The sequence below is a fragment of the Naumovozyma dairenensis genome, chromosome 10, assembly GCF_000227115.2.
Source record: "Naumovozyma dairenensis CBS 421 chromosome 10, complete genome".
Taxonomy (NCBI): domain Eukaryota; kingdom Fungi; phylum Ascomycota; class Saccharomycetes; order Saccharomycetales; family Saccharomycetaceae; genus Naumovozyma; species Naumovozyma dairenensis.
This window is the reverse complement of record NC_016488.1, coordinates 526,090-551,732: the sequence shown is the minus strand read 5'-3', so window position 1 is coordinate 551,732 and position 25,643 is coordinate 526,090. Positions and strand designations below refer to the sequence as shown.

Genomic DNA, 25,643 nt, shown 5'->3' with positions numbered 1-25,643 from the left:
GTATATTATATAAACCGTTGTTTATGTATAAAGAAGGGCCTAACTAATACAATATATAGAAGAAAGTATTAATAACTACAAAACACACATATGTACTTGTATGGAAACAAACAAACAAAACAAAACAAAACAAACAAAATTTCAAATTTCAAATTTCTCGAAGGACGAAAGAAATAAAAGCAACCTCGATTGTAGACCCAGACACCCCGTCCACCCCCCCATATCCGTTGTTTCTTTTTTTACATACGTACCTACGACGTCAAACTGCACACCGCGATGGCAACAGTTGCAGTTCTAGACCCAGTGGCAGTTCACTGTTTGCAGCATGGCATGGCCACCTGGCTCTGCTAAAAATAGATACATCGATTTCTTCTACCCTTTTAAATTAGGGTTATTTTATTTACACGATTTCAAACCCTTCAAACCCTTCAAACCCTTGGATACATGTCCTAGGGCATGTACAACAACATGCCCTCATTTCTCCCTAGGGCTTGGTTCCAAACCCCTAACGAGGTCTTGTTCATCCTCTTTCAAAATACGTTGAGCGTCCTGGTTGGATCTTTCAGTAGTGGGCACTTGCAATTGTTTGAGAGTATCCACATCAATGTCTGGTCTTAGACCACCGTTCTTGTCTAGTTGTTGCAGTACAATGGGTTGGAAGAAGTTTATACCCATGTAGACACTCGCTGCACTCACTACAGCAACAGTTAAAACATCAAATCCTCTTAAACGTGCCATCTTCTATCGTGTTGTTCCCTTGTAGTTATTGTATATTGCGTTACTGACGGCGTTTATATGTCTCCTCTGAGTTATATCCCTTCGTATTCTATGGAGAGTATCCCTAATAGATGTGTTTATACCATAAGGAACAGTTTAGTATTTCAACGTATGTGTCTATGTATCTATGTATCTATCGGTCCCTTTAAAGAATGATTTGATAAAGTAAGTACGCGTGGTGGTGTACTTCCTATAAAATTAACGGACACTGCTGTTCTTTCTCTCCCAATTCCTTTCGACAAAAAATGTAATATACATAAAAACGCCATCCTTTTATAGAATTATAAACTGTCCTCATTGGCACTTGCACTTGAACCCCGGGACCTACACATCTATTCATCAATCACTGCGTGTAACTTACATCCATTGAACTATAGTCGTCCGCCATAGACAGTCAAAAAAACACTGAACAAACGCACCACACACACAATTGCTCAATTCAATCGTTCGTTACTCATCATAGTATTTATGAGTTTAACTTTATTTTCCTCAATCCTACTAAAAAACACAACAAGATTATTCTCAAAAAACAAATCTATAATAACAAGATCCATAATGTCAAACAAAAATTATACCATTCTAAACCAAGACTTCCAAAAACCAGACTTAGATGACAGATCATATCGTTTCATCGAATTACCAAACAAATTGAAAGCCCTATTAATCTCAGATCCAACAACTGATAAAGCTGCTGCCTCACTAGACGTAAACATCGGTGCATTCGAAGATCCTGAATCATTACCTGGATTAGCACATTTTTGTGAACATCTTTTATTCATGGGTTCTGAAAAATTCCCCGATGAAAATGATTATTCAAGTTTCTTAAGTAAGCATGGTGGTCATTCAAATGCATACACTGGATCTCAAAATACAAATTATTTCTTTGAAATCAATTACGAACATCTTAAAGGTGCATTGGATAGATTCTCTGGGTTCTTCTCTTGTCCATTGTTTAATATAGGATCCACTGATAAGGAAATTAATGCTGTTGATAGTGAAAATAAAAAAAACTTACAAAGTGATATGTGGAGAATTTATCAATTGGATAAATCTTTAAGTTTATTGGATCATCCTTATCATAAATTCTCTACGGGGAATCTAGAGACATTGAAAATTATTCCTGAATCAAAAAATGTTAACGTGAGAGATGAATTGTTGAAATTTTATAATGCGAATTATTCAGCAAATTTGATGAAATTGTGTATCATTGGTAGAGAAGATCTAGATACATTATCTGATTATGTTCAATCTTTCTTTAAAGACGTTAAGAATATAGATAAAGAACTACCATTCTATGACTCGAAAATCCTAAATGATGATCAATTAACAAAGATTGTGTCCGTCGAGCCTGTTAAAGAATTAAGAAAATTAGAAGTTTCATTCGTAGTACCTGATTATGAAACTCATTGGGAGTCAAAAATTCCTCATATCTTAAGTCATTTAATTGGTCATGAGGGTAATGGTTCATTATTATCTCATTTGAAAACTCTTGGTTGGGCAAATGAATTATCTGCAGGTGGTCATACTGTTTCACGTGGTAACGCATTTTTTTCAATTGATATCGATTTAACTGAAAATGGATTAAAAAATTATGAACAAGTCATATTATTGGCTTTCCAATATATTGAAATGTTAAAAAATTCATTACCTCAAAAATGGATTTACTTAGAATTACAAAATATAGCTAATGCAAATTTTAAATTTAAACAAAAGGGCAATCCATCATCTACAGTATCTTCATTATCAAAATTACTTGAAAAGGAATATATTCCAGTGGGAAATATTTTAAGTACTGGTCTTTTCAATAAATATGAACCCGAATTAGTGGAAAAATATCTGTCTGAAATGATTTACTCAAATTCTCGTATAACTTTAATTTCAAAAAATTTAGAAACTGATTCTAAGGAGAAATGGTATGGTACCAAATATAAATTAGAAGATTATTCAGTGGATCTAATCAATAAAATTAAAACACCTGGATTAAATCCAAATTTCCATTTACCGCGTCCAAATGAATTCATTGCTGATAATTTCCATGTGGATAAACCGAAGAATGAATCCGATATAATCCCATTAGAAGAACCATTATTATTGAAAGATACTTCAATGGGTAAGCTTTGGTATAAAAAGGATGATAGATTTTGGCAACCAAGAGGTTACATAAAGATATCTTTCAAATTACCTCATACTCATTCCACTCTTTTAAATAGCATGTTGACCACTTTATACGTGCAAATGGTTAATGATTCATTAAAGGATTTACAATATGATGCATCTTGTGCTAATTTACATGTTTCACTTTCTAAAACAAATCAAGGTCTAGATATTTCATTATCAGGATTTAATGATAAACTAATTATCTTATTGACGAGATTCTTACAAGGTATTAAAGATTTTAAGCCAACTTCAGAAAGATTTCAAATCTTTAAAGATAAGACTATTCAACATTTAAAAAATTCCATGTATGAAGTCCCATATTCTCAAATGTCTTCATTATATAATGCTTTAATTAATGAAAAAACATGGTTACCTGAAGAAAAATTAAATATGATGAATAAATTAACTCTAGACCAATTGAATTCATTTATCCCCTTCATCTTTGATGAATTATTTTTTGAATGTTTTGTTCATGGTAATTTGAAATATGACGAAGCCATCGAAATCGAATCTTTAATCGATTTATTAATGTCATCAAAGGAAAATTTAACTAATTCACAATATGAAAATGAAAAATTAAGATCATATTTATTACCTAAAAATAAAACATATAGATATGAAACTTTATTGAAAGATAGAAAAAATGTAAATTCATGTATTCAACATGTCATTCAAGTTGATATTTATTCAGAAGAATTATCTGCAATTTGTGGTCTATTTGCTCAAATGCTTCATGAACCATGTTTTGATACTTTAAGAACTAAAGAACAACTAGGTTATGTCGTTTTTAGCTCCACTTTAAATAATCATGGTACTGCAAATATTCGTATCTTAGTTCAATCTGAAAAATCAACACCTTATTTGGAATGGAGAATTGACGAATTTTATAAGAAATTTGGTGATTTATTAAATGGAATGTCAGATGAAGATTTCACGAAACATAAAGACGCTCTTTGTAAAAGTTTGACCCAGAAATTCAAAAATATGAATGAGGAAAGTATAAGGTATAGTTCTGCCATTTATTTAGGAGACTATAATTTCATGCATCGTGTGAAGAAGGCTAAATTAGTAGAAGAATTAACTAAACAACAAATTATTGAATTTTATGAGAAATATATCATGAATGAAGATTCATCACGATTAATAGTTCATTTGAAATCTCATTTGACGAAAGATAACAAGATTGATGCTGAGAAATTATACCCAAGTGGTGAGTTGATTGAAAATATTGGATCATTCAAATCCAAATTATTGGTTGCTCCATTACGTCAACCTGTAAAGAAATTCGAAATATATAAACCGTCAATATAAGTTTATAAGCCCGTAATGTAATTTATAACAAAAACCTATAACACGATGTTATTTATGATATAGAAACTCATTATTTTGCAGCACACAAATAAACATGCATTTTGCTCTCAATAATGACTTACACTAACCGTAAAGTATTTAACATAAGACTGTTGTTTACCGCCTACGTTCTATAGTTCCGTTCAATTATTTAATCTGAATTAGTAGCACTGACCTTACTAAAGAAATCCATTGAAAAAATTGAGTTTGCGTATTTGTTTCCTATTTTGTAGGTCTACTATACCCTGCTAGAAAAACACAGGCCAACCCAATAATTCATAGCATTCGGATAATTTGGAATTTTTACAGCTACTATACACAAGTATCATTAAATAAAAATAAAATACAGAAGAAATAAAATGTAGACTATCAGACGACATCCCAAGTCTATCAATCTTCGTAAAGATAACACAGACAACGGACTTCCTATCCTGTCCAAAATATAATGAATTAAATTATTCTTGGGTACTCGTATTTCAATTATATTTGAAACACTGGCAATTAGCAACTGTTAGAAGACAGATTCAGCCAACTGTGGCATGTTCCCGTGCATTATTGATTCAGTTTTCTTAAAAAATAAACAAAAAAGGTAAAAATTAACAATTTAGAATAAAAATAAACCAAACAAAAGTTACTGAAACAATATCATCTCGAACTTCCTTTTATAGTTATTATTTGAAGATTATACTGTTCGGTGGGCTCTTTGAAAATTTTCCTTTAGTTTTCCCGAGTTGGATTTTATTTGGATCCACCGGGTAACATTTCTTAGATAGTATAGAAAAATGATTATTAGGTCTTTTCACGAAGTGGTCGTTTTTACATCCTAAATTATGCGAGCTATGACAAAGAAATGACAGTAAAACTAACTAGAAAACTATTGTTAATGAGTAATTTATTAGAATAGACTAATCTATATTAAAATAATACACGAAGTTTTATTCGAAATCGGTACTATAATTTGTAGAAGGTAGACAAAAATAAAAATGGAAATTTTGAATCAAAAATTCATTAATAAGATTTGTTTATCTGTACTTGTAGAAACCAATGTCGTTAGCTCTTTCTCTGAAACATTGACGACAGATGTTTAAGTCGTACTTTCTAACCAAACCAGTGTGGGAAGAACAGACACGACATTGACGAGAACCTTTACCGTATCTTCTTGGGTGGGAGAACCAGACGTTTTCGTGAGCCATTTTGTATGCTATCGGTTAAAATTTATGAATAATAATCGAATTAATCATCAATTCATTATACATTTGTTAGTAAATAATGCCATTTTTTCAAAAGTTGTCGAATTTATTTCTTATAGTTCCTGATACTTTCAAATATATATGCAACTTCATAGTTCATGTACTACATAGTCATCTTCAAGTTGCGCCTTTCAGGTATGAATTCTCAGTTCAAATATACGTTCCGTACTATTAATAATATTTCTTGCTTTCTCGATCTCCCGCTGCATAGTGCCTCGTACTTCAAAATATTCATCTTATCTTTGATAAACGTTATTATCTTAGAGACCTTTCCATGTTATTCATTTCATATATAGCATCCATTAACACGTCTTTCCTTTCATGTCACTTGAAAGTATCTGGAAGTTCATTTAGCATATTCGAGTGGATCTCAATCTGTCTTTAACTTATGCGTCTATTTCAATTGTCTCTTATATTCAATTCAGGAATTCAGGAATTCATAATTTCATTAGTTCACAGCTGCACATACATTAATCTATAGTCTCTTGTATACGGTTATTCGTTGCTATTTGCAGAAATTATCTCTTGTTTGATATATACACTATATTCATAATATGACCTTGCTTATACTAGAAGGGAACATCTCCCAGGAGGTCTGTCCGCTAGGTTCTGCCCAACTCTAGGTAGGAACACGGTAACTCTCCCTGGGTAGTCTGCTTCCTAGATTGTTGAACCTAAGCCCAAGTCCATCAATTCACTCCGCCCGGAAAGTTCTTTCGGGTCTCCTTTGGCTGGAAGGAAACGAAAATTCACTGAATGAAAATCTATCCAACTTTCAGGAGAATTGAAATAAAAAAAGACCAAATGCACGGATGTTACATCAATAATTCCATGTATGGATGTTTACAGTCTTGAATCTGGCTTTAATGAAAATTTTTCGACATCTTGAAATCAATATGAAAAAAATTAAAGACAATAATAACAGTACTGAAAGAGATGGCATCTCATCGCAAAAGATAAATTTTAAAACATTTAAAATTGAGGAATCATATTACAGATACGAAAAGTGCTATACATTACTTAACAAAGTCAAGTCAAAGTTAGTAATAATGGCTGGTCATTCCCACAGGTCATCGGTTAAGAACGGCCACAAGGCGTTCAAATCTAAGCATTCTTCCAAAGGTGCTTTAAAAAGAGTTTATAAAGGTAAAGTCGAGAAGGAAATTGCCAATAATAAGACATTGAAAACAGTTTCAAAATTACAACGTAAAAATATGGCAAAACAGTTAAGGGATAAGAAAATTTTTGACTCTTTGGAAATAAGAAAATTATTTGACGGACTAAATGGTGCTCATAAGATCATTACTGTCATTCCATTGACTTCTGATGTTTATGCTAACGAAATTGTTAAACAAATCCTGATTTCTGCAGACATTGGTATTGACCCTATTGACCAAAACGATAATACTAATACTCCAAGTATTACAAAGTTTAAGATTCCAAAATTTAAATGTAACTTGGAATTTATTATCCCAGATATGAGTAACTTTTTGAACATTTTAGATTGTGCTAAAGTGGCAGATTTTGTTGTTTTTGGATTAAGTGGAACTTCAGAAGTGGATACGGAATTTGGTGAACAAATTATTCGTGCTTTGGAATTGCAAGGTATCTCATCATACATCGGTGTCGTTTCTAACTTGTCTAAAGTTCATGAAAAGGAAAAATTTCAATTGGATGTTAAACAATCTTTGGAAAGTTATTTTAAGCATTTCTTCCCAAGTGAAGATCGTCTTTATAATTTGGAAAAATCGTCAGACTCTTTGAATGTTTTAAGAACTATATGTCAGAAATTACCACGTAACGTTCAATGGAGGGACAACAGAGGATATTTGATTGCCGACCAAGTCGATTTTGTAGAAATCAGTCAGGAACATGGAAGTTTGGTGATAGAAGGTGAAGTCCGTGGTGTAGGATTCCAAGCAGATAGGTTAGTTCATATTCCAGATTTAGGGGATTTCCAACTTTCAAAAATTGAAAGAATCAAAACTTCTCGTAGAGAGAAGAAAACTACAAAGAAAAATAACGACGAAGACGTGATTGCAGAATTGACTTCTGAACTTCAAAATGAATTCCACCCAAGTAATAACAGAGACGACCTTGACGACTACGCACCAGAAGATTTAGAAATGGAACAATGGTCAGATGAAGATGATGACTTTGCATATGACGATTTAAAGGCTGCAAGATACGATGATCATGGGTTCTTACCAGGAAGAGAACAAAAGGAAAAGAAAGTCAAAGTTCCAAAGGGTACTTCCGATTACCAAGCCAAATGGTATGTGGATGATGTAGTAAATGTTAGCGATGATGAAGATACTGAAGAGCATGATTTCCAGAAAGCCCTAGCAGGAAATGAAAATAACGGAACGCTGTATGATTATGAACAAAATATGGATGATGCTAATAATGACATGAACATGGAAGAAGATGAAGAGGATCATGCTGATAATTTTGTTGATTTATCTCCAGAAGAAGAAGAACGTCAACTACAAGAATACATGGCAATGGAAAAAGAAGATCGTGAATTCCCTGATGAAATAGAATTAAATCCAAACGAATCAGCCATTGAACGCCTGAAGAGATACAGAGGTTTGAAGAACTTATACAATTGTATTTGGAATGTTGACGAGAAGGACCCACATGCACCATCAGAATGGAAACGTCTTTTGAGAATAGGAAACTATAAAAACACCCGTAATAGAGTTCTAAAAGAAACAAAAGCTCAAGTTGAAGTTACTGCTGGTGATCGTATTAGATTATTCATTAATTTCCCTAAATTCCTATTGGAGAAAATTGTTGATCCAAAGCAGAAGTTACTGGCTGTTTATGGTCTATTATCACACGAACATAAGAACGCCATGGTTAATTTCTCAATAGAAAGATGGGAAGAATATGAAAAACCTGTTCCATCAAAGGAACCAATTGTTGTGCAATATGGTGTTAGAAGGTACACAATACAGCCACTTTTCTCCGGTGATTCAAATAGTCCGAATAACGTTCACAAATTTGATAGATTTTTGCATCCAGATACATTTTCCATTGCTACTTGTATTGCCCCAGTTGACTTTACTCAATCCCCTGCTATTTTCTTCAAACCATCCGAAACCGATGTTAAGGGAATTGAACTAATAGGACACGGCACTTTCATGAATGCAGACCATACAAGAGTTCTAGCCAAGAGAGCTATTCTAACGGGTCATCCATTTAGATTTCACAAGAATGTTGTCACGGTCCGTTACATGTTCTTTAGAGCAGAAGATGTTGAGTGGTTCAAGTCCATCCCATTGTTTACAAAAACTGGTAGATCTGGTTTCATTAAGGAAAGTCTGGGTACTCATGGTTACTTCAAGGTTAACTTTGACGGTAAACTGTCTGCTCAAGATGTCGTGGCAATGTCTCTATATAAACGTATGTGGCCAAAAACTTCGCTACCTTGGTCTTCACTATGAGTTCCTTAAATACCTTTACTATGTCTTTTATAGTAGCATATATAATCAATGAAATGAATCATTATGTACAGTATATTGATCGTGATTACAAGGGGGGGGGACAATCCAAAGTAATAAAACTATATTAACCTATAATTAAATGCCACCTCTCAGTTATTATTTATTATATTTTCTACAAATATATTTACTGTCGTCGTGTAGTACGGATGATTCTCTGGCGCCGATTATATCGAGATCCGATTTTGCTATTTAATAAACAGAATAAGTGAAAAATACTAGATATATATTGTATTTCACAGTAACGTTTCGTAATCTTTGTAACCGAAATATTATCTATCAAGCAAGTAAAAATAAAGTATTAGAAGATTAATGATGGACTCACCTATCTTTACATGTAATTCCTGTCTAATCCAGTTCAAATCAAGTGATCTACAAAGGTATCACATGAAAACAGAATGGCATAGATATAACTTGAAGAGAAGAGTGGCGCAACTGCCACCCGTTGGCTCAGAAGAGTTTGCTGAAAAGTTACATTTATCAGAATTGGAACAACATAAAGTTGATGAGTTTGGCTTTGCTGTTTTGAAACCTTTACCTTCACATCATGAAAGAAAGACTGCTCCTCATAGAGCCCACAAGATTTCTCATATCCCGATGCCAGATTATGACGAAAGTGGACAAAAAATCGCTGCTAATGCTGTCAGATCGAATGATTTACACAAGACTATTTCAGCTGCTGGATCATTGATGTCAGATTTGTCTATAGGTACAGAAATAACTAATACAGATTATGGTGAAGATACTGTTTCAGAATATGCATTTACTAGTGACTCTAACTTCGAAGATGCAACTAGCGAAGATGAATTATCAGAATTACGCTCAGTAGAAGGGTTTAGAAGACCTAAGCCTACCGAATGTATCTATTGTGGTATCGATAGTAAAGAAATTGAAAGAAATGTTAAGCATATGTTTCATAAACATGGGTTATATATTCCAGAAAGAAGTTATTTGATTAATCTGAAATCATTGTTAGAGTTTTTAATTGATACTATCGTTATTGACAAGCGTTGTCTATGTTGTAACTTTGAGGGGACCAGTTTATCCAGTATAAGGGACCACATGGGCGCAAAACGTCATTGTAGAATGCCTTACGAAACAAGGGAGGAAAGAGAGTTGTTCGCACCATATTATGACTTTAGTTCCTTAGATGAATCATCTGAAAACCTAACAGGAAAAAAGGAATCCAGGAAACAGATCCATTTCGATGCCACTGCGTCTGAACCAGAGGATGATTCTGTCGTTGAACCAGCCGTCAATGATATTAATTCGAACTATACAACCGTGTCTGTTGACGAAAGTGGATTAGAACTTACTCTACCAACTGGTGCGAGATTAGGACATAGATCAGGTCAAAGATATTACAGACAAAACCTGCCTACAACTGAAAGACGTGAAGCAAGAAATGCTGTGACAGCTGCTGATAAACGAATGGTGAGTGGTGTGACAGAAAAACAGTATAAATCTGGTATGAAAAAAATGCAACAGCTTGAAAAAAGAGCTACCAATGAAAGAATTCGTAAAGAAGTCAAACGTGGTAACTTTCAAGAACATTTCAGAGACGAGTTGTTGCAGTGAACGCCAGGTTTTGGTCTACAATTGCATATATTCCGTAATTATTATTTAAACTGAATAGTGAATAAAAACGATGTGTCATTATATGTAGATTATATAGGTAACACAGTTCGCAGGGGTGACTTACTAAAAATATATATCTTCTCTACATTAGCTTTTATTTCATTATTGATGCTCACCATTTCTTGGTGTAAATTTACTTGCGATTGTTCTCAAAGAACCTTTAGCCGAATCGGAAGGGTGATAGATTATAGAACTATTATCCATAGGTTGTTCTATAGATTGTTCAGCAGCTACAGCATTCCCAAGGTCTGCCGTTATATTTCTTGATGGAACAATTGAAGGGAAAGTACGTTCTTCAGGAGTATCTAAATACGTTCCTAAAAGGGGCCAATCTGATTCCTTCATTAGATTCTGATGCATGGCTGATTGCTCTTGTTCGATGATAGTTTTGAAATGTTCTTGTAATTCTTGATAATACAGTTTGTTCTGACTCACGATTCGCTGAGACGAAGTTTCCGATGTACTTGACGAATTCAGTCCTGCAGTTGAATTTGAGATGCTCCTGCTACTGTGGATATTCATATTTGAACTTGGTCCAGAATAAGGTTGTGAAGCCCAAATATTTGCACTACTCAACCTCCTATTTAATATTTCAAAAGCTTTCGTCTGTGGTAAGATCATTAATATACCATACAAACATTTGTATAGGTATGGATACTTTTGTTGTTCTAACAGTTGTAATCTCATCCTGGTAAATATTGGAGATTCAAATAATTGAACCAACATGTCTAATTGGACCAAATCATTAATTTTGACTTCATAATTTGCATATATTTGTAATACGGAATATGCCAGCTCATAGGATTCAGAAACCAAACATAATGCAATTATTGATACTGAATTGTAACACCATGATTTGAATAATGTGTTAAAAAAAGGTCTATCATCCCCTTGTCTTAATTTAACTCTCAAGTAATACATCTCAGGGGAAGTAATTAATATATTACTTAATATTTGAATTACCATACGGACGAAAATGACGTCATCATATGAATTTAATATCGATGATATTGTTTTGTAAACACTTTCAGGAGATAGTTTCACACAAATCTGTCGCATTATATAATTTGCACCATTTTTCAAAAGTTTTGGATCTTTTTTCAATAGTTTTAAGAAATCTTCCAAAAACTTTCTTAAGTAATCATCATTAGAATTGGAACAAAGGCTTTGTAAAAGATCTAACGCCTTTGCGATCAATGTAGCATGATTACTTGATAATGATTTCAACAAAGTTAAGAACATACTATCATTATGATCAATAATCTGTCCAGGAACCTTTCGATATATTAATTGTAACCATTCTAAATATGCGATTTTTGCTTCAACTTTCCCATCGAAGAATTGTAAAGTTAACGTATTAACAATTGTTCCATATGGGATCTCATGTTGCGACCCAGGTTGGGATGGGTTATAATCTCCAGATAATTGAAGAAATTGTCTATTGAGATTATGGGCTAATTGATTAATATCTGGATCAGAATCACTTAGTAACTTCAAGAGCACAGACAAAATGTGAGAAAGAAATGGAATGAAATCATCTGGAGATAGATCCAGTATCACATCTATCCAATGCATTGCAATCAATTGAACTTCTGTCTCTGAAGAAGCTAGATTGTTTACAAGGATAGATATTATTTCTGGGAAAGAGATTTGAATATCTTGACCGGGAATATATTCTTCTCCATCATGCACTAGAGGTTGTAATTGCTGCTGCTCTTGAATAATTTCATGTTTTGAAAATTCATCTTGGGAAAAATTTGGAGTTTCATTTGGAGTTTTTATTTGGCTTATATTATCGTTCGAAAGCTCTTCGAAAGCATTGAGCAGTGATTTTTTCTTCTCCGCAATCAAAGTTCCATCATTTTTCTTTGTTTCTTTCTTTTGTTCTAACATTTTATTCCTCTCTTCAATTTCCTGTTGTTGTTTTATTCTCCTTTCAATTTGTAACTTAGATATTTCTTGGACTTCATGTAGTAAAACATCCATTAAAGAATGTGTCATTGTTCTTACATCTTTGTGAGAGTCACCCAAGAAGGAAAATAGACCTCCTAAAAATGAAGGTAGATACGTTATTAACTCTAAGCCAGGTATATTAAGAAGCACATTTAACCAGTTTATAAGAAATACCCTAGTATCAGGGTTAATTGCATATATTCTCTCTGATAAAAGTGGAATAAATTTTTGTAAAGAAAATGCCAGTGCATCATTTTGTTCATACTGTTCTTGATACACATTTCCAGATAAAGGATCAGCAGTTATTGCGGAAGGAACGTCGTGAGGATCATTATTGACAATACTAATATAACTGGAAGCCCTTTCTGCCACAATATCTTTAATCAATCTATCTAATAATTCAGCAGCTCCCCTGACAGAATTTTCAGTATCTGCGCTTATTTTGCATAAGACATCGAATATTTCATTGAAATACGGTAATATTTCACCTTTTGCAATCTTGGCAATATTGTACAAACTTTCACACGCATAAAACCTTACTTGATCATTTTGATCTCCAAAACATGCTAAAACGGGAGGTAATATACTTCTCAAATATCTACCGACATCATTGACACCTAATGCAATTGCTGATGCAGCCAATCCCATAAGACCTGCATTTCTTGACATTGGTTGATGTAGTGCGTAAGCGTAATCTCTGCATAATTCACCAATGATTTTATCAATTCTATCGTAATCACCATCAATGAGGCATTGCTTAACTAATTCTTCAAGTTCAAGGGCTGTAGATTTCCTTTTCTCGTAGAGTTTATCATTTAAACCTTTAATGATTGATTTATCTGTTTTTAAAATTGGTGTATCGTTTATTGTGATAGGTACGTCGACAAGGGAAAGAGCGTTAGTAAGAAACAGTTGAATCAAACAGAAGGAAACGTAGAGAGCATAAATTGCATACCCATTTATAATTAGTTTTGCAAGTTAAACTGGCTTGCTTTTTAGTTGAATAATAGTTCTCAGAGTGACAGTTGGACTTCTGCCAGTTTATTCTATCCATTGTTGTTATATATGCATACTAAACTCTATGTAAATCTACCGTACCCGCTAAATAAGAAACAGACAACAAACAAACAAAACAGATCTACAAGTTAAGTCAACTACATCAACAACATCGATTAAACCTCAGATTGAACTACAAAGGGCAACTCTGATAATACCAGCTCTACTCCTAAGTGCAAAACGACAACCAAAAATGAGTTACCCATCGAATGTTATACTTTTACTCCTACAGATTATCCTGCAAAGACAGCAGGTTCTTTCTCACAAAGATAAGTCGCTAAACCTGCAGACACTGTTACAAGACCCAATCATAGACAATGAGGTATTACAACAATTCAACAGTCACAAACTAGTGAAATTATATTGTCCAGAATTGTCCAGTATGACGAGAAGGACATTACAAGCAATGGTCCATGACATATTTCAATCCGGATTCGGAGCAACATCTTCCTCGCCACTGGAAGAACAGTATGCTAATATACCAATTACAGTAGCTTCCCTGGCCAATTTCTATTACGATAAGAGGCTCAATGAAATACAACAGGAAGAACTACCCAAACTAGAACAGCAATTAAAGGACCAGTACCAGAATTGATCTCCATTCATCATCACCCATCACTTTGTATACCCGCCCAGCCTTTTAGTGTGCCGTACAACGCGATATCAATTCCCGAAGAAATCCTTCCATGAAATTGGAATGAAAAAAAAATTGGAACTGAAATAATATCAGTATTATTAATGAAATGAATGTAATGCATCTAAATCAGATATTATCGACCGGGTTTGTTTAAAAAGTTAATAGTCATATTTTTTCGTGAAGAAAGTACATAGTACACATAAACCGATATTCTGGAAAAGTTCTCAAAGATACAAAGTCAAGTGAGCTTAAAACCTGCCTCAGAATGCGTAACTTAATCACTTTAAATAAGGGTAGGCTAAGACCAGTAGCCACTGCGAGCACCGAAGATTCCGAATTAGAATTTGAATTAATCGATAGTGTATTTGATACTCTATCAGACAGTATTACATGTGTCCTTAGTGCCTCAGAAGTTGGTACCATTGAAGTCCAACAATTTATGAAAGATGGATCCAAAAATGTATTAGCATCATTCAATATTGAAACTTTCAACGATACTTTATTAAATTTTAAACATTTCGGAGAAATAAATCAATTGGTTTTTGTATTTAAACAAGGTGATATCATTACAGCCACTTATGATCCAGTCAATTATGTTCCATTAGAAACTACGGTGGAAATTGTTGGGTCCATAGATAATGGGATTGATGCGGCTGAATGGTCGTATGATGAAGAAACATTAGCTTTAGTTACAGCAGATCGTAATGTGGTTTTATTGAGTAAACTATATGAACCAATCTCAGAATATAATTTAGAAGCCGATGATTTGAAAATGTCCAAACATGTTACTGTCGGTTGGGGTAAGAAGGAAACTCAATTTAGAGGTAAAGGTACCCGTGCTATGGAAAGAGACGCTTTGGCAAGTTTAAAGGCTTCTGGGTTAGTCGGTAATCAATTGCGAGATCCTACAATGCCATACATGGTTGATACTGGTGCTATTACTACATTAGATAATCGTGAAGTGACAATATCTTGGAGAGGTGATTGTGAATATTTCGTCATATCCACCATTGAAACTGTGGAAGATCCTGATGATAGTACCAAAACTATCGAAAGAAGAGCTCTAAGAGTATTTACACGTGAAGGTCAATTGGACAGTGCATCTGAACCAGTGACTGGTATGGAATATAACGTAAGTTGGAAACCACAGGGCTCTTTAATTGCATCAATACAGCGTAAAACACATTTAGCAGAAGAAAACTCATTAGATTTAATCTTTTTCGAGAGAAATGGTTTAAGACATGGGGAATTTAATACAAGATTACCATTAGACGAGGAAGTGAAGGGGTTGGTTTGGAACTGTAACTCTGAAGTTTTGGCGATCGTATTAAGAGACACTATTCAACTTTGGACCGTCAAGAATTATCACTGGTATTTGAAACAGGAGGTATATTCCAAAGATATCCAATTTGCTAAATGGCATCCAGAAAGGGATTTCACTTTAATGTATGGTAATGATAATTTTTTAAATATTGTGGACTTCACTTACAAGACTGCTCAAGGTCCAACTTTGGAACCATTTGATAATGGTACATCTTTAGTCATTGATGGTAATACAGTGAACATCACACCATTAGCAATTGCTAATGTTCCACCTCCAATCTATTTCAGAGATTTTGAAACTTCCGAAAATGTTATCGATGTAGCCTGCAATCTATCGAATGAAATATTTGTCGCATTGAACAAAGATGCGTTAATATTTGCTAACGTTTCCAACTTCGAAGATATGAAAAAGGGAAAACATCCAACAATCGCATGTAGTTTCCCTAAATCAAATTTCGCAACAGAGTTTGATTCTTTACGTCAAGTAGCCTTCATGAATGATAGCATAGTAGGTGTTTTACTAGATACTGATAATTTATCTCGTGTTGCTCTAATTGATGTTCAAGATGTCACTCAACCAATAGTATTAAACGTTGTTGAAGTTTATGATAAGATTGTCCTTCTTAGAAACGATTTTAATTACAATCACCTAGTCTATGAAACAAGAGATGGAACTGTTGTCCAACTAGACGCTGAAGGTCAATTGAACCAAATCACTAAATTTCCTCAATTAGTACGCGACTTCAGAGTTAAGAGAGTTCATAACCAAGTAGCTAATCCAGATGGAGGTTGGGAGTCAGAAAGTTCTGAATTAGTTGCATTTGGTCTCACAAGTAATGGTAAACTTTTTGCGAACCAAGTTCAATTAGTCTCTGCAGTAACATCACTGGAAATTACAGATAATCTACTATTGTTTACTACTGCCCAACATAACTTACAATTCGTTCATTTGACATCTACTCACTTCGAACCACTTCCTATTGTTGAAAATGATGTCGAAGATGAAAGAGTTCGTACAATTGAAAGAGGTTCTGTACTAGTTTCTGTCATACCTTCGAAGGCTGCTGTTATTCTACAAGCTCCTCGTGGTAATTTAGAAACAATATATCCAAGAATTATGGTCTTATCTGAAGTTCGTAAGAACATCTTACTGAAACATTACAAAGAAGCTTTTATGCATTGTAGAACACATAGGGTCAATCTGGATATTCTTTACGATTATGCTCCAGATCTTTTCTTCGATAACTTAGAATTATTTATCAACCAGTTGGAAAAGGTGGATTATTTGAACCTATTTATCTCCTGCTTAGGTGAAGATGACGTTACTCAAACAAAGTACAAAGAAACCATCAAATCTGGGATTGCCGATTCATTTGAAACTGCAGCTGCTCCATTGACAGAAATGCAACAATACATGAAGAAAAAAATGTTCGATCCATCCACTTCTAAAGTGAATAAAATCTGTAACGCTGTCCTTGAAGTTCTTCTAAGTAATGAAATATACAAGAAAAAGTATATTCAAACTATTATTACTGCCTACGCATCTCAAAGACCACAAAATTTGGAAGAAGCTTTGAAATTAATTGCGTCTGTTGAAGATAAAGAAGAAAAAGATTCATGTGCTACGTACTTATGTTTCTTACAAGACGTTAATGTTGTCTATAAAGCAGCTTTATCATTATATGATGTTAAATTAGCATTACTGGTGGCTCAAAAATCTCAAATGGATCCACGTGAATATCTTCCGTTCTTACAAACCTTGCAAGATAATGAGCCACTTCGTCGTCAATTCTTAATTGACGATTATTTAAAGAAATATGAAAATGCTCTAGAACACTTGACTGAAAGTGAAAAGGCACGCGATGAGGTTTCTGAAGAAATTATTGACTATGTTGAAGTCCATGAACTATACAAACATGCTTTATCTATCTTCAAGTACGAATCTAAGAAACAAAATATTATATATGGTCGCTTCGCTAAGCATCTTGCCTCAAAGCAAGATTACGTTGAAGCTGGTATCATCTATGAAATGCTGACTGAATATAAAGATGCTATGGATTCTTATGTTTTGGGCAAGAAATGGAGAGAAGCATTATATATTGCCGTCGAGGAATTTCCCGACCAAGTCAAAACTGTGTCCGAAGATTTGGTTTCCTCTTTAACTTTCGAACATAAATATGTTGATGCAGCTGAAATTCAATTAGAATTCTTGAAGGATATTGAAGAAGCAATGACTCTTTACTGCAAAGCTTATAAATATGATACAGCTTGCTTGATTGCTGTAACCAATAATAAATCAGAGTTGATTGAAAAAATTGTTGATCCAGGGTTAGGTGAAGGATTTGGTGTTGTTGCAGAATTATTGGCAGATTGTAAGGGCCAAGTTAATTCTCAGTTGAAGAGATTGAGAGAGTTGCGTACTAAGAAAGAAGAAGATCCTTATGCATTTTATGGACAAGAAACTGAACAAGCTGACGATGTTTCTATTGCTCCCTCTGAAACGTCTACCAAGGAATCTTTTTTCACTAGATATACAGGCAAAACAAGTGGTACTGCCAAGACAGGTGCTTCAAGACGTACTGCAAAGAATAGACGTCGTGAAGAACGTAAAAGAGCTCGTGGTAAGAAAGGTACTATTTATGAAGAAGAATATCTTGTCCAGTCTATTGGTAGATTATTAGATAGATTAAACCAAACAAGACCTGATGCTATCAAATTGATAGATGGGCTATGTAGACGAAATATGAGAGAACAAGCATACCAAATCCAAAAGAATTTTTTGGACGTTTTAGATTTGCTAAAGACACATGTTGAGGAAATATATTCAATTAGCGAGAAGGATAGAGAAAGAATTAACGACGATGGAGAAGTCTATCATGTTCCTGAAATACCTGTTCCACTGATTGAAGATTTCCCAACCAACAAGGTCATTGATTTCTAAATTGATAATATCACAATGCCTAACTAACCTTTTTTAAACACCTTTGGATTTCAAAAATATGGCCACTTTCTACTGTGTACACGTTTACAATCAATATTTCATTTTTTCCATATTTTCTATTTCTATTCTTTAGTTAAAATTTCTAACATTAAAATTCAGTGCTTTATTATTTTTTCTATATATAAGTCTGTCTATAAAGAATAAATATTCTGGTAAACTATCTAATGAGCATAATAAATACAACGTCCATCATTACACGTAGAAGTTTGAATTATTTTGCCTTTGAGGATCTCTCATTCTATGTATATTAACACCTTCACTATCAACATTCGCAATTTTTCCAATGTCCTGCGGAGTAATAATGATAGTTTGAGTTCTTAATAAATCCTTTAATTTCTTTACCACCAATGTAGTACCAATTCTTCTGTTAACTTGGTCCATAAAGACATCAAATTCATCAAGAGCAATGATTCTAGAACGCATTGGTTTCCATGTTGCAAGTAATAAAGCTAATTGTGAGAAGGATTTTTCGCCACCAGATAACGTATCGACATTTCTAGCCTTTTCATCATTTGCCGTCAATATCAGCATGTCTAATTTCCTTTCTGCAATCTGGAAAGTTAAATTACCTGTAAATTTTCTAACTTTTAAAGACGCTCTAAAATCTAAATCAGCTTCAAGACATGTATTGTTCTGAATATTAGTGTAGTTTTGAGAACGAACTTCAATTGAATGTTGAAGTTGTCTAAGAGCTCTATCAACGGAACCAAATTTTTTCTCAGCATCTTTATATTTATCTCTACTTTTTTCAAATAAATCGACAACTTTGTCGTGAGAAAACCCTATATTCTTTTCAGCTCTTTGTATCTGCTGAGATATCCTCCCAAGTTCATTTTTTATAGCTTGCTGATCTTCCGGAAGGTCCATGCCTTCTAGTTGTTCACGTGTACAAAGTTCATTGGCACTGTCTGTTATCTTCTGAATACCATCCCTCGTTGCTATGATATTTGAATTGAGATGTTCGATAGTTTTTTCATATGAAAGTTTTTTATCTTCATAATGTTTAATGTCATCTTTGCAAGCTTCAATCTTTGCACTATATGTGTTATAATCATCCCTCAACTGTCCTAATGTAGCTTGAAGCTCATTGAATTCATTTTTCGTTTTATCATAATGTTCTTTCAAAGGTTCTGCAGTTGCTGCAATTTCTCTTATCTTTATCTCTAATTCATTTATTGCTGCCTCATAACCGATAATTGCTTGTTCTTGACTTTTACGTTCATTAATTTTCGTCGTTAAGATACCTGTATCCACTGCTTTGCCAACATTTATCTTCAATTTATTTATCCTGGATCTATTTCTTTGCATTTGAGCCTTTTGTTCGCGCGATATTTTTTCCATACCTGAATATTCTGAACGTATCTGATTTATTTGTCGTTCATAGCGGTCTCTAGTATTTTGAAGTTCTTCAGTTTCTTGAGTTATCAAATCCTTAATATATGAAGCACCATCATCAGAAGAAGATCCAACCTTTAATTTCATTTTTGGTTGATAATAAACAGTATCTAGACGGCTACCACCAATCAGTTGAAATCCTGAACTTTGGTCTCTAAATGAAAGTGCCATACTGACGTTATGAGGTTTTGATTTTAGTATAGATCTTGCTTCATCTTTATCTTCGATCAAGATAACTTTTTCAATTCTGTTATGATCAACGAAAACAAATTCTACCGAGGGATTAGAGTATTCCAAAGCATCGGATATTGTCGGGTAATTAGTTTGAGCTTTACCTTGGGAATAATCGAAATGTTTAAGTTTATAGGTGATAATTGGGATATTAGCCTTTATGCCACAGTTCTTAATCATATTACGCAGTATGGAAGCATCCTTTTGATTAGAAACAACAAATGAGCCTAGGGTCCCTGAAATCGCACTTTGGATGGACCGCGACCATTTTTCAAAACCAGCCTTTACACTTACAAAAGATCCCAAGGGGCCTAAGGGTATTGATGAGAATTCACCTGATCTTTGTTTTATTTGAAGTAATAAACGGTCCATATTTTGATCAAAATTGGTCAAAAAACTATTGTTACCTTGTGCAATCTTTTGTAATTCGTTTCTTTTGCTTTGAATGTTATGTTCTATGGTTCGTAGATCTTGCTGACGTTCGGCAGCAATTGTACGTTCTTTATCCTGCATTTCCAATAATTCATTTGATATGTTTTCTACCTTATCCCTTAGTTGTTCGTTTTCAGCTTGTAATTGAGCAAGTTCTTCCTTCATTTTCCCTCTGTCACCACCCATTTGCTTTTCCAATTCTTGTTCCAAATGTTCTATTGTTCTGTTTAAAGTCTCGATTCTTCTTTTACATTCGCTAATCCCGTTTTCTGCTTCTTTCTGGTTTTCCTTTTCTTTGTCGAACTCACTTCTAACTGCTCTTAATTGATCCCGAACAGCTTGATGAGCTTCATCCTTTTCACCGACCAGGACAACTTTAGATGCCGTTTCTTCTTCTACGGATTTTTGATCTGCTGTATATCTATCTATTTTAGCCTTCCTCATCTTAATCTTTTCCATAGTTTCAGTAATTTTCTTTTCATTGAGTGTAACTTCATTTTCTAATTTGGAATAAATTTCATGATTTTTATCAACATCGATCCAAAGAGATTTCCCCTGCAATAATCTTTTCCTTTGAGCCAAATTAGAAGTTTGATTTAATTCTCTTAAAAGTTTTTTAGATTCTTCATATTCATTTTTTAAAATGGCAATATTATCATAATGGAAAGCCATATTTTGAACCACATCTGCTTGAATATCTTGTGCATTATTTAAACTATCGCGGATTTCTTGTAATAGTGTCCCCTTCATGAAATGATTATATTTATCATGGGAAGTACTAGCAGTTAAAAACGATCTAGCAGCATCTTGAGACAAGAAACACATTGGGTTACTAACTGGAACACAAAAGAAATCCACTACAGTTTGAACGTCTTTTTTCTTATTACTTACTTCTTTACCATTTTCAGTTCTTAAACTATAGGTTGGAGCGGATTCCATTCTAAGAGTTCTCTCGATGATAATTTCATCTCCAAAGGTACCATGATTATAAGGACCAGCATGACTATTATCCAACACTAATGTAACTTTAGCCGAATAACAACCTTCTCTAATCAAATCCTTCATAGCATTCCCTCTATTAGTATCACTTGCCTTAGCACCCAGCCCGATAGTGATGGCAGTTAAAACTGCACTCTTACCACTACCATTATTACCAACAATGAAATTCAAACGAGGACCCAAATCCAATTCGAAATGTTCATGACACATGAAATTTCTTAGAATAACTTTCTTAATGTAACCACAAGGTAAATCATCCTTCCTACTATTACTGTCGGAATTTACCGAAGCGGATTGAGTGGCAGCAGAATTTGTATTATATTGAGTCATAGGAGCATATTGACGTCTTCTTTTCTTCTTCTGTTGTTCATTATGGACATGGTTTTGTTCTGCTGCTAGTGCTAATAAATCATTGTCCACCTCTTCTACGCTTCTCTTAGAAGGTGATACCATATCAGTCATCCTTTTTTGATTATAGGATTATCTTTGAACTAATAAAACGTACTAAAACAGCCGATATCCAAAATATGTTTTGCTCTATTGGTTCCTGACAGGAGATCACGTTTTCACGACCTGTTAAACAGACTAATGTTTGTTCTTTATGTGATGGATTAGGAATTGTCTTCTCTTAGTAGGATCTCTTATTTGTCAATTCGTGACGCGAAACTAAAAAAAAACATTCAAAAGACATCAAATATTCATTTACTTTGGCGTCTTGTTTACTTGAAAAGGGCAGATTTCTACAGTCATTCTAGTGAATTGATAGCTGAGCAACGGAATGATTTCCCATCCTCATTGATTACTATATCTTTATGATATTTTTTCACCAAAGATAACTCGGCACTTGGCAATTAGCTAACATGCATTTACTTTCTAAAAATATGTCTTCACTATATGGTATAATTTGTTGCACGTGACCGTAGCTACAATTGGAAACATCAGGTGAATAAATTAAGAACGATAAAGTTGCTTCGAGGATCAATCGAACAAACACGATCTAACGATAAGAGTATATACCAGGAAACCAAGTAGTAATTGCAATCTTGTTCTATTTTTATCAGTACTATTTAGAACCCAAAACACCCGAAGAAAATGCTCAGGCATCCAAACCTTATACATGTCAGGTCAATGGCTGTAAATGTACCGTCATTTAAGGGGAAAGCTACAGCTACCCTAATAGAGCTTGGTCAGAAATGGAAAGATAAGACTACAAAGGGTGTAATGCTACCAACAGAACCCGATATGAAGGCCCGGAAGAAGCGGAAACTTGATAGAGATCAAGAATCCATGTATGTTCTTTCGATGTTTCCATATCCATCTGGTATGTTACATATGGGTCATCTTCGAGTATATACTATTAGTGATGCTTTGAATAGATTTTTCAAACAGAGAGGTTACAGTGTGATACATCCCATGGGGTGGGATGCCTTTGGATTGCCAGCTGAGAATGCTGCAATTGAAAGACATATTCATCCTTCAATTTGGACAAAGGAAAATATCGTTAAGATGAGAGAACAAATGAATAATATGTTGGCTAATTTTGATTGGGATAGAGAGGTGACAACTTGTAATCCCGATTATTATAAATTTAATCAATGGATTTTCTTGAAATTATATGAAAATGGCTTGGCCTATAGGAAAGAAGCTGAAATCAATTGGGATCCAGTAGATAAAACCGTATTGGCTAATGAACAAGTAGATGCTAATGGGCGTTCCTGGAGGTCAGGAGCAAAAGTAGAGAAAAGATTACTTAAACAATGGTTTTTAGGAATAACTAAGTTTGCGGATAATTTAAATTCTGATTTAAGACGATTGAAAAAATGGCCTGAGAAAGTTAAGACAATGCAAAAAAATTGGATTGGGAAATCTAAAGGAGTTCAATTATTATTTGGCACAGATAACTCAAATTTTGATGAAATATCTGCATTTACAACAAGAGTTGAAACTTTACCTGTAGCTCAATTTTTGGCTTTGTCTAAAGACCATCCGATAGCAACCCATTATGCAAAGATAGATCCAAAATTAAGGAAATTTATCGAGAATATTTCGAACTTACCGCCAGATTCTAAAGATGGGTACTTGATCTCTGAAATTAAGGCAATTAATCCACTTACACAAGATACTATTCCAATATTTGTCACACCATATGTTATAAGTGATTATGGTAACGATTCCAAAAGAATAATAAAGGGCGCCGCTGTCATGGGATGTCCAGCACATGATACAAGAGATTTTGAATTTTGGAAGCAAAATATGCCTAATGAAATGATAAAATCATGTCTTGAACCAGAATTTATGAGTGAAGGGAATAATGGAATACAGTTACCTTTCACAGACACATACGCTGTCAGAATGACTGAAGACATGGGCAAATATTCTGGTCTAAACATTTTGGATGCCAGAAATGAAATCCGGAAAGAATTACAAGAGAAGAAAGTAGGTTCATTAACGACAAAGTATAGATTAAGAGATTGGCTAATTAGTAGACAACGATATTGGGGTACACCGATCCCAATGATTCACTGTGATGATTGTGGGACTGTCCCTGTTCCAGAAAAGGACTTACCTGTCGTTTTGCCTGATATCAAGCACTTAAGCTCAAAAGGTGGTAGTCCCTTATCGCAAGTTCCAGAATTCGTAAATGTTAAGTGTCCTTCTTGTGGAAACGATGCGAAAAGAGAGACAGATACAATGGATACATTTATGGATAGCTCTTGGTATTTCTTTAGATATCTTGATCCAAAAAATAAAGATCTTCCCTTTGGTCCAAGCTTAGTTTCCAAAAATATGCCTGTTGACATATATGTGGGTGGTGTTGAGCATGCTATATTGCATCTTTTGTACTCAAGGTTCATCTCAAAGTTCCTAGGTTCAATCGGAATGTGGAGTGATGAGAAACATTCATACGAACCATTCAAACATCTACTTACTCAAGGTATGGTTAAAGGTGAAACATTGACTGACCCAGATACTGGCAGGTATTTGAAAAAGGAGGAATTACATGTTGATCCTGAGACAGGGGAAACAATTATAACAGCCACCGGTAAAGATCCCGTGGTTACATATGAAAAAATGTCCAAATCAAAATATAATGGTGCTGATCCAAATGAATGTATCTCAACACATGGCCCCGATGCAACCAGAGCCCATATTATGTTTCAAAGTCCTGTAGAAGATGCCTTGGTCTGGGATGAATCAAAAATTATAGGCATTGAAAGGTGGCTAATTAGAGTTCTACGCTATACTATAATATTGGCACAAAAGCAGAAATTTGATCCTAATTTTGTTACACCCGAGGATATGACAGATCCTGAAATTGAATTCCACAATAAGGCTCAGAAATTAATTAAGTCAATCACAGAAGAATACGATATTAATCTATCATTAAACACCGTCATATCTGACTATATGAAATTTACAAATATTCTAGAGGTTGCTGCCGATAAAGGAAACGTCAGAAATGAAATTTTGATGCAAAATTTACAAAAGTTAATAATTATGCTTTATCCTGTGACACCATCCATCTCTGAAGAAACTGCAGATATTATAAAGAAAAATCAAGAAGGTTGGGAAGGCTGGAATCATTATCGATGGCCAAGAATTGAACGAATTGTCGAAACAAAGTTCCAGAGATTCCAAATCGTTGTTAATGGTAGAGTCAAATTTTATTTTACGACTGAAAAGAATTTCTTCAAGAAGGGACGTGACTATGTCATCGAAACATTAATGAATTCACCAGATGGCCGTAAGTATTTAAGTGATAAAACCATTAAGAAATTTGTTATGAAATATAATATCGTCAGTTTCCAATTCCATAAAAATAAAAATATATTAGAAACAGTTAGGAAACAATTCGAAGATGATTAGGGAATGAATATTCGAATATAAACTATCGGTAAAAAAAAGTATAAAAGTGTACATGTAAATAAATACAAAAA

General features: G+C 34.1%; 9 protein-coding genes across 9 annotated transcripts; 6 read left to right on the top strand and 3 right to left on the bottom strand.

The window, feature by feature from the left end:
- Window positions 1-474: 474 nt before the first annotated feature.
- On the bottom strand, window positions 475-738 carry ECM19 (Ecm19p; the record flags this gene model as incomplete). The annotated part of the gene is made up of 1 exon (XM_003672312.1): window positions 475-738. One exon carries the CDS (start codon window positions 736-738, stop codon window positions 475-477), a length of 264 nt encoding a protein of 87 aa, XP_003672360.1.
- Window positions 739-1,245: 507 nt separating this feature from the next.
- Window positions 1,246-4,245, top strand: STE23 (metalloendopeptidase; the record flags this gene model as incomplete). The annotated part of the gene is made up of 1 exon (XM_003672311.1): window positions 1,246-4,245. The coding sequence occupies one exon, from the start codon at window positions 1,246-1,248 to the stop codon at window positions 4,243-4,245; it is 3,000 nt and encodes a 999-aa protein (XP_003672359.1).
- Window positions 4,246-6,373: 2,128 nt separating this feature from the next.
- TSR1 (small subunit rRNA maturation protein TSR1) lies at window positions 6,374-8,983 on the top strand (the record flags this gene model as incomplete). Its single annotated transcript, XM_003672310.1, has 1 exon — window positions 6,374-8,983. One exon carries the CDS (start codon window positions 6,374-6,376, stop codon window positions 8,981-8,983), a length of 2,610 nt encoding a protein of 869 aa, XP_003672358.1.
- A 369-nt stretch (window positions 8,984-9,352) lies between these two features.
- Window positions 9,353-10,618, top strand: REH1 (Reh1p; the record flags this gene model as incomplete). Its single annotated transcript, XM_003672309.1, has 1 exon — window positions 9,353-10,618. The coding sequence occupies one exon, from the start codon at window positions 9,353-9,355 to the stop codon at window positions 10,616-10,618; it is 1,266 nt and encodes a 421-aa protein (XP_003672357.1).
- A 162-nt stretch (window positions 10,619-10,780) lies between these two features.
- Window positions 10,781-13,590, bottom strand: VAC14 (Vac14p; the record flags this gene model as incomplete). Its single annotated transcript, XM_003672308.1, has 2 exons — window positions 10,781-13,470; window positions 13,587-13,590. 2 exons carry the CDS (start codon window positions 13,588-13,590, stop codon window positions 10,781-10,783), a joined length of 2,694 nt encoding a protein of 897 aa, XP_003672356.1.
- Window positions 13,591-13,880: 290 nt separating this feature from the next.
- On the top strand, window positions 13,881-14,282 carry SWC7 (Swc7p; the record flags this gene model as incomplete). The annotated part of the gene is made up of 1 exon (XM_003672307.1): window positions 13,881-14,282. The coding sequence occupies one exon, from the start codon at window positions 13,881-13,883 to the stop codon at window positions 14,280-14,282; it is 402 nt and encodes a 133-aa protein (XP_003672355.1).
- Window positions 14,283-14,589: 307 nt separating this feature from the next.
- Window positions 14,590-18,588, top strand: IKI3 (Elongator subunit IKI3; the record flags this gene model as incomplete). Its single annotated transcript, XM_003672306.1, has 1 exon — window positions 14,590-18,588. The coding sequence occupies one exon, from the start codon at window positions 14,590-14,592 to the stop codon at window positions 18,586-18,588; it is 3,999 nt and encodes a 1,332-aa protein (XP_003672354.1).
- Window positions 18,589-18,840: 252 nt separating this feature from the next.
- SMC6 (DNA repair protein SMC6) lies at window positions 18,841-22,167 on the bottom strand (the record flags this gene model as incomplete). The annotated part of the gene is made up of 1 exon (XM_003672305.1): window positions 18,841-22,167. One exon carries the CDS (start codon window positions 22,165-22,167, stop codon window positions 18,841-18,843), a length of 3,327 nt encoding a protein of 1,108 aa, XP_003672353.1.
- A 630-nt stretch (window positions 22,168-22,797) lies between these two features.
- NAM2 (leucine--tRNA ligase NAM2) lies at window positions 22,798-25,572 on the top strand (the record flags this gene model as incomplete). The annotated part of the gene is made up of 1 exon (XM_003672304.1): window positions 22,798-25,572. One exon carries the CDS (start codon window positions 22,798-22,800, stop codon window positions 25,570-25,572), a length of 2,775 nt encoding a protein of 924 aa, XP_003672352.1.
- Between the last annotated feature and the right edge of the window lie 71 nt (window positions 25,573-25,643).